The sequence below is a fragment of the Poromitra crassiceps genome (genome assembly GCF_964638095.1).
Source record: "Poromitra crassiceps genome assembly, chromosome: 13".
NCBI lineage: Eukaryota > Metazoa > Chordata > Actinopteri > Beryciformes > Melamphaidae > Poromitra > Poromitra crassiceps.
This window is the reverse complement of record NC_139644.1, coordinates 38300632-38315631: the sequence shown is the minus strand read 5'-3', so window position 1 is coordinate 38315631 and position 15000 is coordinate 38300632. Positions and strand designations below refer to the sequence as shown.

The 15000-nt window shown below is 43.9% G+C and overlaps 1 protein-coding gene across 2 annotated transcripts in view; it reads left to right on the top strand.

Annotated features, from left to right (window-relative positions):
* Nucleotides 1–15000, top strand: part of grapa (GRB2 related adaptor protein a) — a 38685-nt gene that overhangs the window by 7748 nt on the left and 15937 nt on the right. Inside the window, exon 3 of one of the 2 annotated variants that reach the window (XM_083648751.1) lies at nucleotides 7379–7498. The exons of the other annotated variant lie outside the window; for it this stretch is intronic. Coding sequence (XP_083504877.1) covers nucleotides 7379–7498 — 120 coding nt within the window. The remainder of the gene's footprint in view (nucleotides 1–7378; nucleotides 7499–15000) is intronic. 2 annotated transcript variants of the gene reach the window in all.

Sequence of the window (15000 nt, the reverse complement as noted above, 5' to 3'; positions counted from 1 at the left end):
GGTACATTCTCTTTAATTTGAGTCCAGGGGAGGGGTATACAATTTTGATTAGATAAAAATATATAAACTTTTTGTTTGTGTGTAATGTTTGCTTTTCGGACTTCAACAACTACTGAGTTGCTTCATTTACACCCCTCCTGTCCAAACTGTTTGGTATGTCCCGGTGCATTGTTTCTCTTTGGCGGTCTGATCTGTCGATCTTTGTGCTTGGCCTATCCAGACAGTAGGCGTGTACAGTATCTGGCCAATCAGTGGGCTCTGTTTGCCTCGACGGAGGGCTGGGGTCTTGTACGCACTGCTGGGGTAACCTATACGTTCATATCAGCGAGGCTGCGACAGGCTGGTGTGCTGTTGCTGCTTTCTTTCGGGAGCGCGAGTGGCTGACTCATTGTGATACTAATAGTTTGATTTGATTGTATAACTTAGTGTAAGACCACCATCCTGCGGGAGCCCTTACACGTAATTATTGTTGCTGCGTGCTATCATGACATGGTGATATGTAACAAGTGTCAACCAACCTGTGCTGTGATGCTATGAGCTGTTTTAATTAAAACATATATATATATTTTTGTCGATAATAAAGATTCCTATTTTAATATTAAGCTGCTTCTTGGTGTGTGTGCCATAACGGCGTTGGAGCCTGTGGCTGTGGTCTCTAGGTGCCACAATATGGAAGTAGGCTACATTTCCAGCACGAAAAGTCGAGCAAACAAACAGACATGGCATCACAAAATATATATGGGCTCTATCGTTTACGCCAGATAAGTCTAGGAAGTCACAGTAGAACCGAGTTACGGCTCACTCATCTCCTAAATTACGTAAAGTCTACAAGGGATATTTATACCACCAGGATGACATATATGTTTCACATAGGATTGTGTTTTGATTTCGAGATTTTATTTTGTCCAATATTGAAATGTTCGACAATTGCATGTTGTGTTAACATTATTTCTATCTACCTTTCTATCTATTTAGGCTAATTTGGATGCTATTTGTTATCGAAATGTACCTCAATGGATGCTGGGAGATTTTACATGTGTGGCTTTGTGCCTGTCTGCTGAGGGAGTGAGAGAGAGAAAGAGAGGGGGGACAGAGAAGTCCGCCACATAGAACCGGCTAACTTTTTTCCATCAGTCATTCACTGCTATTTAAACACAAATATTGATATACACAGACTGAAGATTGTTTCAAAAGCGAAAATAGCATTATGTAGCGACCAGAGGAGGCGGTCGCTCTGATTGGTGACAGTTCTGCTCTTAAGAAGCGCAAAGGATTATGGGAGTTCATGTTCTTGTGGGAAGCTTCTTACTGTACAGTTAAAAACGTGGTTTAGTGATGTTGTGCATATGTTTTGATTGCATTATGTGGTATTATGGCAATGTTTGTGTGGCCAGGATATGTTTAGTTTTACTATCAATGTAGCCACCACGATTGAGACTGTTAGTGTGTTTGATCACCTCTGGCCGGAGTTTCTGGAAATGTTAGGTTAAAAGTAACATATCTGTGTCAGTCTGCATTCTTCCACGCAAACTTGCCACAATATTGTTTGGGGAGGGTTAATTATAATTTTCAAATCGCTTCGGGAAGGTCAAGGAAAAATATATTTTGATCAGTGAAGGGGCACAGCTTTTTATTTCAGAGCACACCAAATTCCTCCAGTGACCCCCTTTCTAAATAACGAACGGTCCCTTATGGGAAAGTGAGACTGAAAATGGCGATGATGATGAACTGGCTTTTTGAGTGGATTTGACAAAGACATGCTTTTAAAAACCAATCAACAAAAACCCAACTCAGCAAAACCAATGAGAGTAAACAGGCCAAATGTAAGCTTTATTTCTAAACATGACTGATTTAACAGACTAGAATGTAAAGATTCACACGATGTGACACCACATGCAAAGGCACACACAGTATTTCCTGTGATGGTTTTGGTTGGGGGATTATTTTTTTGGTTTTGTTTTCCGCGACCATCTGTTTCGTTTCCAATGTTAGTTCTATTGTGGGTTCCACTACTGTATTCTTAGTGGCATACTTTGTTATGATAAACCACTTTTTCTTCGTTTTTTTTTTTTTTACGTTTCCTCATGGTTTCACCTTTCTTGCTGTGAGCTAAATGAAGCACACATTCAGACACACACACACACCCGCTCTATCTAAACAGCTCGTCAGTGAGTGTGTAAGTCGCCTGGGGCGCTTTGTGCTCTGCTTTGGACATCTGCACTCCAGCATAAGGCAGGCTCCCCCAGGAATACACTACCTTACATAACCACACACACACACACACACACACACACACACACACACACACACACACACACAGCCGTGTGTGTGTGTGTGTGTGTGTGTGTGTGTGTGTGTGTGTGTGCGTGCGCGCGCGTGCGTGCGTGTGTGTGTGTGTGTGCGTCTGTGTGTGTGTGTGTGTGTGTGTGTTTACAGTGAAGCTGCTGGTACACCCTGCATCTCCATCAGATGGTGATACACCAGCTGTGTTCTGCTTTTCTTGTGACAAACACAAAACTGGCAACACACACCCTGGCTCCTTAATGAACACTTATGGTGGCCTGGTTAAGTTTGCACAGTGTGTGTCTGTGTGTGTGTGTGTGTGTGTGTGTGTGTGTGTGTGTGTGTGTGTGTGTGTGTGTGTGTGTGTGTCTGTTATGGCCCAATCCCACCGCAGCTAGTAGCGCGGTCCCGCTCCGCTCGACTCGACTTTTGGTCTCATCCCACCGGTATAAACCGGCCCAGCTCGGTTTGATTTGGGGCTGAGTCGTGCTACTTTTAGTACCTGCCTCGTCGGGGTTCTATTCTGCCAACCCGGGTTCATACGGTGACGTGAAAACATTGTAGACGACTGATTGGTCAGGCAGAATCGTGTTTACTCTCTATCCTACTGACTGTCAATGCAGCGCTGCATACCAGTTTACTTACCTTCTCTTCTCTTCTATTATGCTTTTCCATCAGTCTTTTGTTTTGCTGCCTTCGCCTCTGGTGAAATAAAATCGGCGCGGTGGTTTCAATTGTCCAAAAGTCCGCTGCTCTGAAGCGCTTGTGTAGTTAGTGCTGCGTCGGCTCCGCTAGGCCGCAGGCGCTTGATGAAGCCGCGGTTTTGCCTGGTGAGAGGCCGCGGGGGTAGAGGCTTCACTCTAGCGCAAACCCCGTCCCTCGCCCCCGCCCCTTTAGCAGCGCTTGTGAGTTTTGACTAACAACAAAGTGATATCCATTCTCCTGGTCGATTGTCACTTTTGCCCATGTACACTGTAACACCCGCCCAACATGCTGTGATGCTATGAGCTGGCTGCTCAGGCCAGGATCAAGGACTGTGGTCATCATGCCAGCACTGCTCTCTCTCTCTCTCTCTCTCTCTCTCTCTCTCTCTCTCTCTCACACACACACACACACACACACACACACACTGTAGGTCATTTAGAGGCACCAGTATTTCATAAACAGTTTAAAAGTTCTGTGTATGGATTTAATTGTAACGTTATGTTATAACCTATTTCGGAACATGGGTGGAGGGCAGATATGCGGTCGCTATGACGACCAGGTGTGGGCGGGGGCAGATGAAGGGCGGTCGAAGCAGAACGTCCATCGGGTTGAAGCAAGTAGAGCCGAGTGGTGACGGGCTGTGCAGGGCTGTAAAATGTGGTGGAATTGAGCCATTAGTGTGTGTGTGTGTGTGTGTGTGTGTGTGTGTGTGTGTGTCTGTCTGTCTGTCTGTCTGTCTGTCTGTCTGTCTGCCTGTCTGTCTGTCTGTCTGTCTGTCTGTCTGTCTGTCTGTCTGCCTGTCTGTCTGTCTGTCTGTCTGTCTGTCTGTCTGTCTGCGTGCGTGAGTGAGTGCGTGCGACTATTCTTTCCTGTGTAAAAGATTTCTTCATAACTAAGGGGCATGAAACCAAAAAACAGAAGTGGGTCCATGCGGCAGACTGAATGTTTGACCTTTGGCAGCCATGTTGGATGTGGCAGTCTGCTCATTTAGACACCCGGCCTGTTCTAATATCTCTACTCAGCCTGCTGTCTACTCTTTATCAACATGTAGGCTGTTTACTGTACACTAACTGCTAACTGTTTACACTACAGTATATGTAATGTAGGCTGTTTACTGTACACTAACTGCTAACTGTTTACACTACAGTATATGTAACTGTTTACACTACATGTAATGTAGGCTGTTTACTGTACACTAACTGCTAACTGTTTACACTACACTATGTAACTGTTCACACTACACTATATGTAACTGTTTACACTACAGTATATGTAACTGTTCACAGTACAGTATATGTAACTGTTCACACTACAGTATATGTAACTGTTCACACTACAGTATATGTAACTGTTTACACTACAGTATATGTAACTGTTCACACTACAGTATAACAGTTTATACCATGGTCTGGGTGAATACTCGATTCTGATTGGCTGCAGGGTGTCCATTAAAAAGTGATAATGTACAGGTGGTAAAGTCATTCAGCCAAATGGTCTGTTCACCATTCATATCAATGCACCATAGTTTCAACAGTGGTATCAAGAGAGCTGTTTGAGCTCTATACCCCCGTTAAGGGTTAATATGACAATTTTGGAAGTTGAGAAAAAAATTGAGTCGGTCAAAGTAACTATTTAAATCACCCCTGTGTGCTCAGTTTATCAAAAATAACTCTTATTTACAATTTAGATTTTCGTTTCGGAGATTTCTAACCTCGCGTCACCAGGCTCTTCTCGGCGAGAAAGAGGAGATTTCCCTCTGAGCGGCCCGGCGCGAGCCGGGCCTTTGACAGAGAGAGAGAGAGAGAGAGAGAGAGAGAGAGAGAGAGAGAGAGAGAGAGAGAGAGAGAGAGAGAGAGAGAGAGAGAGAGAGAGAGAGAGAGAGAGAGAGAGAGAGAGAGAGAGAGACAACCTCTCTGCATTTCACTTGAATCCATTCCCCACATACAGCACACTCAGGGCGCGCCCCCGCTGCGCTCTGTCACTTCCTGAAACTCTTCGCTCTTAAATGTTAATATACTTGGCCAATACGTATCTATCATACAAAATAAAGCAAGCGGCCAAACGGTAATGTCTTCATTTAATGTAGAACGCAAAACATCGTTAAACCCGCATTCCTGTGATAAAGTTAGCGTTTGAGTCGGCTTTAAAACGGCGGGTGGTGGAGGTGGGAGGGACTATTTTATTTTGTGGAAGACTGATTTACAGTATGAATAACAGACATTTAGCCATTTAGATTGCTTTATTTATTACACATGGAAATATAAATGACTGGTCTTATTGTTTTGTTGGCAAGTGACCATGGTATAAGCGGGTTAATGCCCTTCGAGGTGTCCATTATCACTTTTTAAGGGACTTCGCGGAGGCGAAGTTACTACAGTATATGTAACTGTTTACACTACACTATGTAACTGTTTACACTACAGTATATGTAACTGTTTGCACTACAGTATATGTAACTGTTTACACTACAGTATATGTAACTGTTTACACTACACTATGTAACTGTTTACACTACACTATAGAACTGTTTACACTACAGTATATGTAACTGTTTACACTACACTATGTAACTGTTTACACTACAGTATATGTAACTGTTTACACTACACTATGTAACTGTTTACACTACACTATAACTGTTTACACTACAGTATATGTAACTGTTTACATATATGTAACTGTTTACACTACACTATGTAACTGTTTACACTACACTATGTAACTGTTTACATACAGTATATGTAATGTATGGCAAATTGTTACAGCTGTCACCACATTTCAATAGCCTAAATATAAAGCTTTCAGAGATTTGAAGGCTGCTGACCAGATGTTTTTCCTCTTCAGCAACCTTATTCCTTAACGTTCTGTGGTCCGTCAGCTCCATTTCACGTTCACTCAACATCAACATCTTTATATTATATCAACATCTTCTCATGCTTTTATCCAACCGTGCCTCAGTCTGAGCAGACGATGGCCAGTCGATCCGTAACATTACATACAATGCCAACAACAATAATATTACGAATATAAACCCCATCATTGGAATATTATTTGACCACATGTCGTGACTGAGGAAACTCCTCGAGTTTGGGTCAAGCTATTTTTTCGAAAATGGCAAGATGGCAGCCGTGTCTCCTTCTGTGTTTGTGCCGGTGCACCCAGCCATCACAGCGCTCGCTATCGGCCCCTGCTGATCGGCCTGTTGCAACAGTAAACGGTGTAAGACTCAGTGTACGAGACCAGCGACCAGCAGGGGCCGATAGCGAGCGCAGTGATGGATGGAAGGAAATCGAAAGTTGAGGAGTTTCATTAGAAATATATGAACAATATTTTTTTAGCAGTGCGGAGCTTTCAAAACTGACCGTATAAGATCACAATAGCCTTCTGCGCCGGTGACCTTTGAACTTTCTCTGCGACCATTGCAAGACGAGATGTTTCTACCTGGACCGCTGCTTGAGACTCAATTGTGGGCTTTAACGATCGTATAAGGGACTGTGTAGGCCAGGGGTGCCCACACTTTTTCAGCTTGGGAGCTACTTTTAAAATGACCAAGTCAAAGTGATCTACCAAACATATTTATTTATATATATATACACTGAGTATACAGTGGAAAACAGTGGAACAGTGGAAAAACAGTGGAAAAACAGTGGAAACAGTGGAAAAACAGTAAAAAAAAAAAAAAAAAAAAAAAAAAAAAAAAAATCCCCTCAATGCCATGCGATCTACCACACTAGGTCGATCGCGATCGACGTATTGGGCACCCCTGGGTGCCCAATACGTCGGTAGTGTGGTAGATCGCATGGCATTGAGGGGGGGAGGATTTTTTTTTTTTTTATAATAAAATAAAATATAATGGAAGTACCGTACATGCAGTTGTTTATTTTAATTATGGATCATAATACAATGCAATTGTATTGTAAAGTGAGAAAAAATAAATCATGTATTGGGGGAAAAAGTGATGCATCGATTTAAGATGCATCGATAATCGTAATCGAATCGAATCGTAGCCCTCTGAATCGTAATCGAATCGAATCATGTGGCCAGTGAAGATTCACAGCCCTAATGTCAAGTGGTTGTGGGACAACGAGAAAGTGTTGTGAGGTTAGTTACTGCAGACTGGAAACGATGTGTGTGCGTTTGCTATGTTGAAACTGGACTGGTAGATCTCGGGAGGCTGGCTACTTGAAAAGTAGATCTTGGATCAAAAAAGTTTGGGCACCCTGTAGGCGCAAAGAGACAACAATCGTGAAAGGGGCTAGATAAAAGTCTTCTTTCTTTTGTGTTTTTGCTGTTAAGATTTTGCCAATTGAATGTCATAGTTGAGAATTGAAGAATAGCACTGCAGCTTTTGGTCTCACACAGTGTGTCTCTCTCTCCCCCTCTCGTGCAGCTGGTTTGCGGGCCGTATCTCTCGGGGCGTGGCGGAGACTCGTCTCAGGCAGAGGGAGTGCGGAGCTTTCCTGGTCAGAGAGAGCGAGAGCGCTCCTGGCGAGTTCTCCATGTCCGTCAGGTAGGGATGATGGTGCCAGGTGATGGTGGCAGGGGGCGTGGGAGGAGGGTGTGGAGGTGTAGGGCAGACCAGAGGAATCTGCAACCCCTCTGGCCTGATGTGAGCTAATCGTCACTGGCAGACACACTCTACCGCCGGGTATGGCCTGCAGCTAAAATGTTTTATTTTTTATTTTATTTTAACCTTTATTTACAGAGGAGAAGTTTCACTGAGAGCAATGCTCTCTTTTTCAGGAGCGCCCTGTTCACATTCACACACACATTCACACCTGGAAGCTGACCAGTACAACCACAGTCTGATCTGCTGGCCACTGATCAGCTCCACTGGAGCAGTTGGGGTTAAGGGCCTTGCTCAAGGGCACCTCAGTGGTGGTAATGAGGGAGGGGCAAGGGCTGCCATTTCACTGTCCCCCACCCAGATTTATCCTGCCGGTCCCAGGGATTGAACCGACGACCCTCCGGTCACAAGCTTGCTTCTCTAACCGTTGGGCCACCCCTATAGATTAAAGATGGACTTTTCACTGGTTTGGGCTCAGTTCAAGGTAGAGCTGGACGAAATCAGTGGTTGAAATCAATATCATTATGATCTTAAGGATTCCCCCCCCCCCCAATATCAATATATCATGATTTGGTTCATGTATCCAAAGTCATGTTACTGTATGATCAAATTAATGTAAATCTCATTTAACCGAATGGTAATGTTAGGTTTGATGTCAAACAAAACTGAAATTAAATTTGCTTGTCATGATCAATTTAGACAGCAGAAATGTGTCACATTATTAAAATAACTTTATATCATCATGATATGATTCCACTGATCATATCATTATCGTATTGTATCATTTATCGTCTGGGTGAATACTCATTTCTGACTGGCTGCAGGGTGTCCATTAGTTTCTGATAATGTACAGTGTACATTATTAGATGAACCAGTCCCTCCAGGATTTATTTTTCTTTTGTGATAATTGCGATCAAAGCTTGATTTTCCTGCAGACTTTCTCAAAAATTGCAATTTGCAAAGTTTTATGTGCTATGAGAGGCTGTATGTGTGTGTGTGTGTGTGTGTTTGTGTGTTTGTGTGTGTGTGTGTGTGTGCGTGCGTGCGTGTGTGTGCGCGTGCGTGCGTGCGTGCGTGTGTGTGTGTGTGTGTGTGTGTAGTGTGTGTGTGTGTGTGTGTGTGTGTGTGTGTGTGTGTGCACATGTGTGTGTGTAGTGTGTGTAGCGTGTGTGCGCGCGCGCGCGTGTATGTGTGTGTAGTGTGTGTGTGCAGTGTGACTTGTGACATAACTTTTGAAGCATAGTAAGTCTGGTTTTGGCTGAAAGAGTTATGGGGCAGGGAGGGGAAGTGTTGTGTGAAATCCTGTTGCCAGGAGGAGACATGGAGGGTTTGGCTGTTTGGTGATGTCTCTCTCTCTGCCTGGCTGCTGCTGTTTGGATGGTAGCAGCAGGGGCGTATGCAGAAATTGAATTATAGGTGGGCCTGGATCAAATTGGGTGGGCCTGGATAGGAAGGGGTGCAGATGCCCGGCCAAAGGCCGGGCCCACTCACAAAAATTTGACGTGTTATTTTACTAAAAATAATGCATTTGACCATCATTTCAAGTAGAATGATACCACCCAAGCAAGAATATTTCAAGTGTTTCAAGTGCTTTACTGAAATATTTGGACCATATAATGATAATACAATTATCTCAACCTTAAAAGGTTACATATAGGTGCCAAATGTTGCATACATGAATGCTTATACTTGTGTGTATACTGTTACTTTATACAGAAATTAGAACCACTGATCCATATACTGCTGTGAGTTTAAAAAATAACAACACTGAGGCTGCTTCAAGTTTGAACAAGACGCCTTCTGGTTTATTTATCCACAGAGAGAACAAAATTCCTAGATGTCATGAAGTTGTCATGCATTAGACTCTGGAGATGATGTGCCCTGCGTTTTTACAAAAGTAACAAAACCATTGGCTAGCAATGCAGCAGCAAGTTTGCCTCTAGAAAACAACCAATTAAAAAAAAAAAATTTTTTTTTTTTTTTTTGGGTGGGCCAGGGCAAGAAGTGGGTGGGCCTGTGCCTACCCAGGCCCACCCGTAGATACGCCCCTGGGTAGCAGGCTGAGAATTGGGTCAGGTGTGTGTGTGTATGCGTGCGTGCGCGCGCATACTGTACGTGCGTGCATGCATGTACGTGCTTCTGTGTTTGTGTGTGTGTGTGTGTGTGTGCGTGCGTGCGTCTGTGTGTGTGTGTGTGCGTCCGTGCGTGTGTGTGTGTGACTGTGTGTGGTCCATGCAGACAGCTTTCCTGTCACTGTAGCTGACCTGACAGCAGGTAACCGTGGAGTCTTGGCTCAGTCTGTCTCGGACGTCAGTCAGGGATGCTGTGGTCCACTTCCACAGGAATGATTATTTTTATTTTATTTTATTTTGAAGCCACTGGGGATGTTTGAATTCACTGGGTGTAATATTGAGAGAGGTATAAGCTTAATATAACAATGTACATGTATATGATGATTTGAGGATTTCCTTATTTGACGAAATGCAAAAGCAAAGACCTGAGCTCTTCTGGGCAGATGATGGCCAGAAGTTGGAGTGGTTGTTTAAGACTGAGGTATTTAAGACTGCTAACTTTATCTCTAGGGCCTGGAATAGAAGGCAAGCACAGCTCTTTAAGTAGGTTCAGGTGGTGGTTTTCATGCTGTACAACTTTACCGTATGTATTTTGGGTGTTTCTGTTGGTTTTATGTTTTGATCATTGTTTGTTTAAATGATGAACAGTCAAAGTGTCCTGTAAGCCCATGTGGGCTGGGCTTCATTCGAAGCATGACACTTAAATAAAGAAAATCAATCAATCAATCATGTACAACATTTTCATAGAAATACATCTTCATTTTACTATGTATTGATCAACATTCAACCTATAGAGACACTGCATGAAATAGGCCACGCCCATCACGGGGGAAAGCTCTCCATTCACTTCCATACACCAGCGTCATATTCCTTGAATTAAACATAGCTAAAAGCTGTTGTGTGGTGGGCTGCACAGAACAATGTAACAACAAATGTAAAAAAAAAATCACCAGTTAAAGCGTTGTTGTACTCCCGAGGAAAACAAGGAAGCCATTGAGAATTGGCGAGAAGAAAAATGTGGATGTTGCTGTCAATGAAGTAAGTTGGAGTGTTCATCTTCCGATTTTTTTGTGCAACACTCGACCATGCACGCGACATAGGAGAACGGCAGGATTGGACGGGAGTTTGTGTCTTCCCCCGTTAATGATGACACACTCCGCAGTGTCTCTATGTTCAATCATTTCATGACAGCTTCTGTGAAATTCAAACGTTTCACATCGGAATTAGATACCCAGCAGTGAGCCCCATTCTTACAAAATGATAGAAAATTAAAACAATTATCACAGTTATTTGTTAAAAGGATAGAGTGTGATTGAAGTCATTGGCTTACTGAGTACAGATTGAATCTTCTCCATTTTGGACATATAAAATTAATGATTTATTTATTTTTATTTATTTATTTTCCCCCTGAAATGGATGTAGCATTTAGGAATATACTGTAGCTCTTCGGTTGGTGGTATGACATTTTAACGAGGCAATAGATGGGGCACTGCCATTTTGTCACCAGACAGAGACATAAATGCATCCTAAGGATATTTCCCTGTTAATATCTCCTTGTGACAGCCGTTTAATATCTGTTAATATCTCCTTGTGACAGCCGTTTAATATCTGTTAATATCTCCTTGTGACGGCCGTTTAATATCTGTTAATATCTCCTTGTGACAGCCGTTTAATATCTGTTAATATCTCCTTGTGACAGCCGTTTAATATCTGTTAATATCTCCTTGTGACGGCCGTTTCCATCACACTGTGGGTCAGTTTCACTTCCAGACGTTATTCAAATTGCGAAATTGGCCGTGACGGAAAGTTTTAATCACCGCTTTCATCCTCCTTCTCACATGTGTCAAATGTACCTTTCACTATCACCTTGTCCTGCTTCACCTTGTCCTGCTTCACCTTGTCCTGCTTCACCTTGTCCTGCTTCACCTTGTCCTGCTTCACCTTGTCCTGCTTCACCTTGTCCTGCTTCCCCTTGTCCTGCTTCACCTTGTCCTGCTTCACCTTGTCCTGCTTCACCTTGTCCTGCTTCCCCTTGTCCTGCTGCGAGAGAGTTTATGGAAAATTAGGATTCCATTTAGTTCACAGCATCAACTCCCATGCGGAATGCTAATCATCCCATGTGGTCACCTGCTGCACAGGCAACGGATGTTGTGGATGACAGTTCTTGTTAAAAAAAATAATTAAAGATGCTTATGAAAGGATATTTGGTGCTGATCTGCTGAAGGTTGGTCGGTGCTTAGTTTGGGACGGGCCTTGGTGCTGATCTGCTGAGGGTTGGTCGGTACTTAGTTTGGGACGGGCCTTGGTGCCAATTGGAAATAGCAGAGCAGGAGCTTCATGGAGAGGGATGGGATGGAACCTCCATTTTGCTTGGCCTCTCACAATGCTCTGTGGCTCAGCACTCGCTGGGCCCACACTGTGTGGTTTGGTGGTGTGTCTTTCTCATCGCGGAAATTATCTCAATGTGACATCACATCCTGGATGTGATGTCACATTGAGATATTTCCACCGCGGCTACAATGCAGGGGGAAATGCAGACCCAAATTACAGAGGGGGCCTGCCCCTAGCTTGGGGGGGCCAAGCTACCCAAGGGGGGTCCGGGGGGATTCTCCCCCGGAAGAAGATTTTGTACATTTTAAAGTAAAATTCGTCAACCTGGTGCATTTGAGAGCAAAACGAAGAGGCTAAATATATGAAGAACTACACACATCTCTAATGTGTTGTGACTTTACAAATAATTAGGCCTAAACAATTCATATTAAATGTATTTACACATTGTGCACAAATTGCATTCATTGTGACAAATGTACAATAGTTAATATCCAGCCAGAATCATTGCAAATGGATGTTCAAAGTAACAGTTAGCAATAGCATTCAGTTAATCAATGCCTAATGACAGCCAGATTCCGTTTTAAACTTCAAAACAGAAAAACGGAAAAAGGTTTTTAGCCCGGGCCCGGCCCGGCCCGGTCAGGCCCCCCCCCCCAACGCCGGGCCTGGGAAAATGTATCAGCTAACAGCAAACGTCAGGTTTTGGAGAAATAGAGCCTCTTTATACAGGGAGAAATCCATCGTAGAAGAGGAGCGAGACCATTTTCTCCACAGACAACATGCCTCAATAGACCAGATCTTCATTTTACTACTCTGGATTCTCTCTATCTCTATTCAACCTATCATGACAGCTTCTACTTTTGCTGTTCTTCACACATCAATTCCTAAAGATGCCATGATGACGTTATATTTATATCTTTGTGAAATTCAGAAGTTTCACACGGGAATTAGATATTGTTCCCAGCACTTCAAAAACGGAGCCCCATGCTTACAAAATATTAGAAAATTAAAGCAATTTCTCCACTGAGTGACGGCAGCCTCAATAGACCAGAATGCAATGCAGCCACAAGATCCTGTATGTTGTGTTGTGACTGAGGGCTGTGTGGGACAAGAGACTGTATGTTGTGTTGTGACTGAGGACTGTGTGGGACAAGAGACTGTATGTTGTGTTGTGACTGAGGACTGTGTGGGACAACAGACTGTATGTTGTGTTGTGACTGAGGGCTGCGTGGGACAAGAGACTGTATGTTGTGTTGTGACTGAGGGCTGCGTGGGACAAGAGACTGTATGTTGTGTTGTGACTGAGGACTGTGTGGGACAAGAGACTGTATGTTGTGTTGTGACTGAGGGCTGCGTGGGACAAGAGACTGTATGTTGTGTTGTGACTGAGGGCTGTGTGGGACAAGAGACTGTATGTTGTGTTGTGACTGAGGGCTGCGTGGGACAAGAGACTGTATGTTGTGTTGTGACTGAGGACTGTGTGGGACAAGAGACTGTATGTTGTGTTGTGACTGAGGACTGTGTGGGACAACAGACTGTATGTTGTGTTGTGACTGAGGACTGTGTGGGACAAGAGACTGTATGTTGTGTTGTGACTGAGGGCTGTGTGGGACAAGAGACTGTATGTTGTGTTGTGACTGAGGGCTGCGTGGGACTCACTTGATCTCAAGTGCAGGAAAAACTCTCAATCTCTTACTTTCACAACTCTCTCTCTCCACCTGCATTTCACCTCAGCTCAGTCCTCCTTGTGCTTTTGGCACAGTGAATACAACCATTTTCACAGCAGCCATTTTGTGTCTCATGGCAGGGTAAACACAGGTGTAACCACTAACATTAATGCTGGTTTCTAACTTCATTCCATTTAGGTGTTCCAGTGCCGGGGCCCTCATTAATGTTATTGGTTGCACGTGTGTGTTTTCCCTGTTTTGAGACACGGAATGGCTGCTGTGAAAAGGGTCATACTGTACGGTGTGATGGGCTTGAGGTCAGGCCAGCTCACAGGAGTCTGGGGTGGAAACAGACCCTCTCACACACACACAATGGCTTTTCCTGTAGCCCTTTGTTTTGCACCAGGTGAAGGTTACGTCCAACAAAAGACATTTTCTCTCCTACAACAATCTGCTGTTTGTGAGCCAGACGTCTGTCAGCAGTGTTTTTGTCTGTGAACTGCCATAAGCACTGAGTAGGCATAGCTACTCACTCTTCAGTGCATTCTGATCAGCTGCTTTCCCCGTCGATTTCTCCCGTCTATCCACTGCAAAACGCCTTGGGCCCTATCTTCCGACAGGCGCTATCCCCTATTAGCGCTTAAACGAGCGCAAACGCTAAATTAGTGCTTTTGGGAAGATAGGGCCCCTTGTCTTTAACCGATCAAACAATGTGATTGTTTTTGGTCCAGGGCGTAGTGAGTGATGACTGCTACATCTCAGTCTCTGAGAGATCAGTGAGTCACGTAGCCCACGGCCGACGGCGCTCACACTGTGGAAGAGCAGAATCTGGGCTCACACTGTGGAAGAGCTGAATCTGGCTGCTCCTTCAGTTTCCTCGTCATCAGCCATCATGGTTCATCTGTGATCGGGGTCACTGCCCATAAGCAGGAGCATTACAGTCAGCTGACCCTTTAGGTCGTGCTTATTTCACAGCTACACAATCTTCACTGAGCTTTAAGCAACGCTCTCATGTGTTCATGTGTGTGTGTGTGTGTGTGTGTGTGTGTGTGTGTGTGTGTGTGTGTGTGTGTGTGTGTGTGTGTGTGTGTGTGTGTGAGTGAGTGAGTGAGTGCTATGAGAATATAGCTCCATTTTTCAGCTTCAGTTTCTTTAAGTTCCTATGAGCAGTCTCGCAGACAGAGTGTGCTCAAGGGTTGAGAGATACCACTAATGAAGGCATCTACACCAAAACATGTAGTGTAGCCATAGAAAAACAAACTTCTTTATATACTCTGTCTTTGCTCACAGAAGAACAGTGCCTTGGCTTTCCTTATTCAAGTTTCCATCAATAGCTTCACAGCATCCTGTATATCACAGCTCACGAGCATGACTT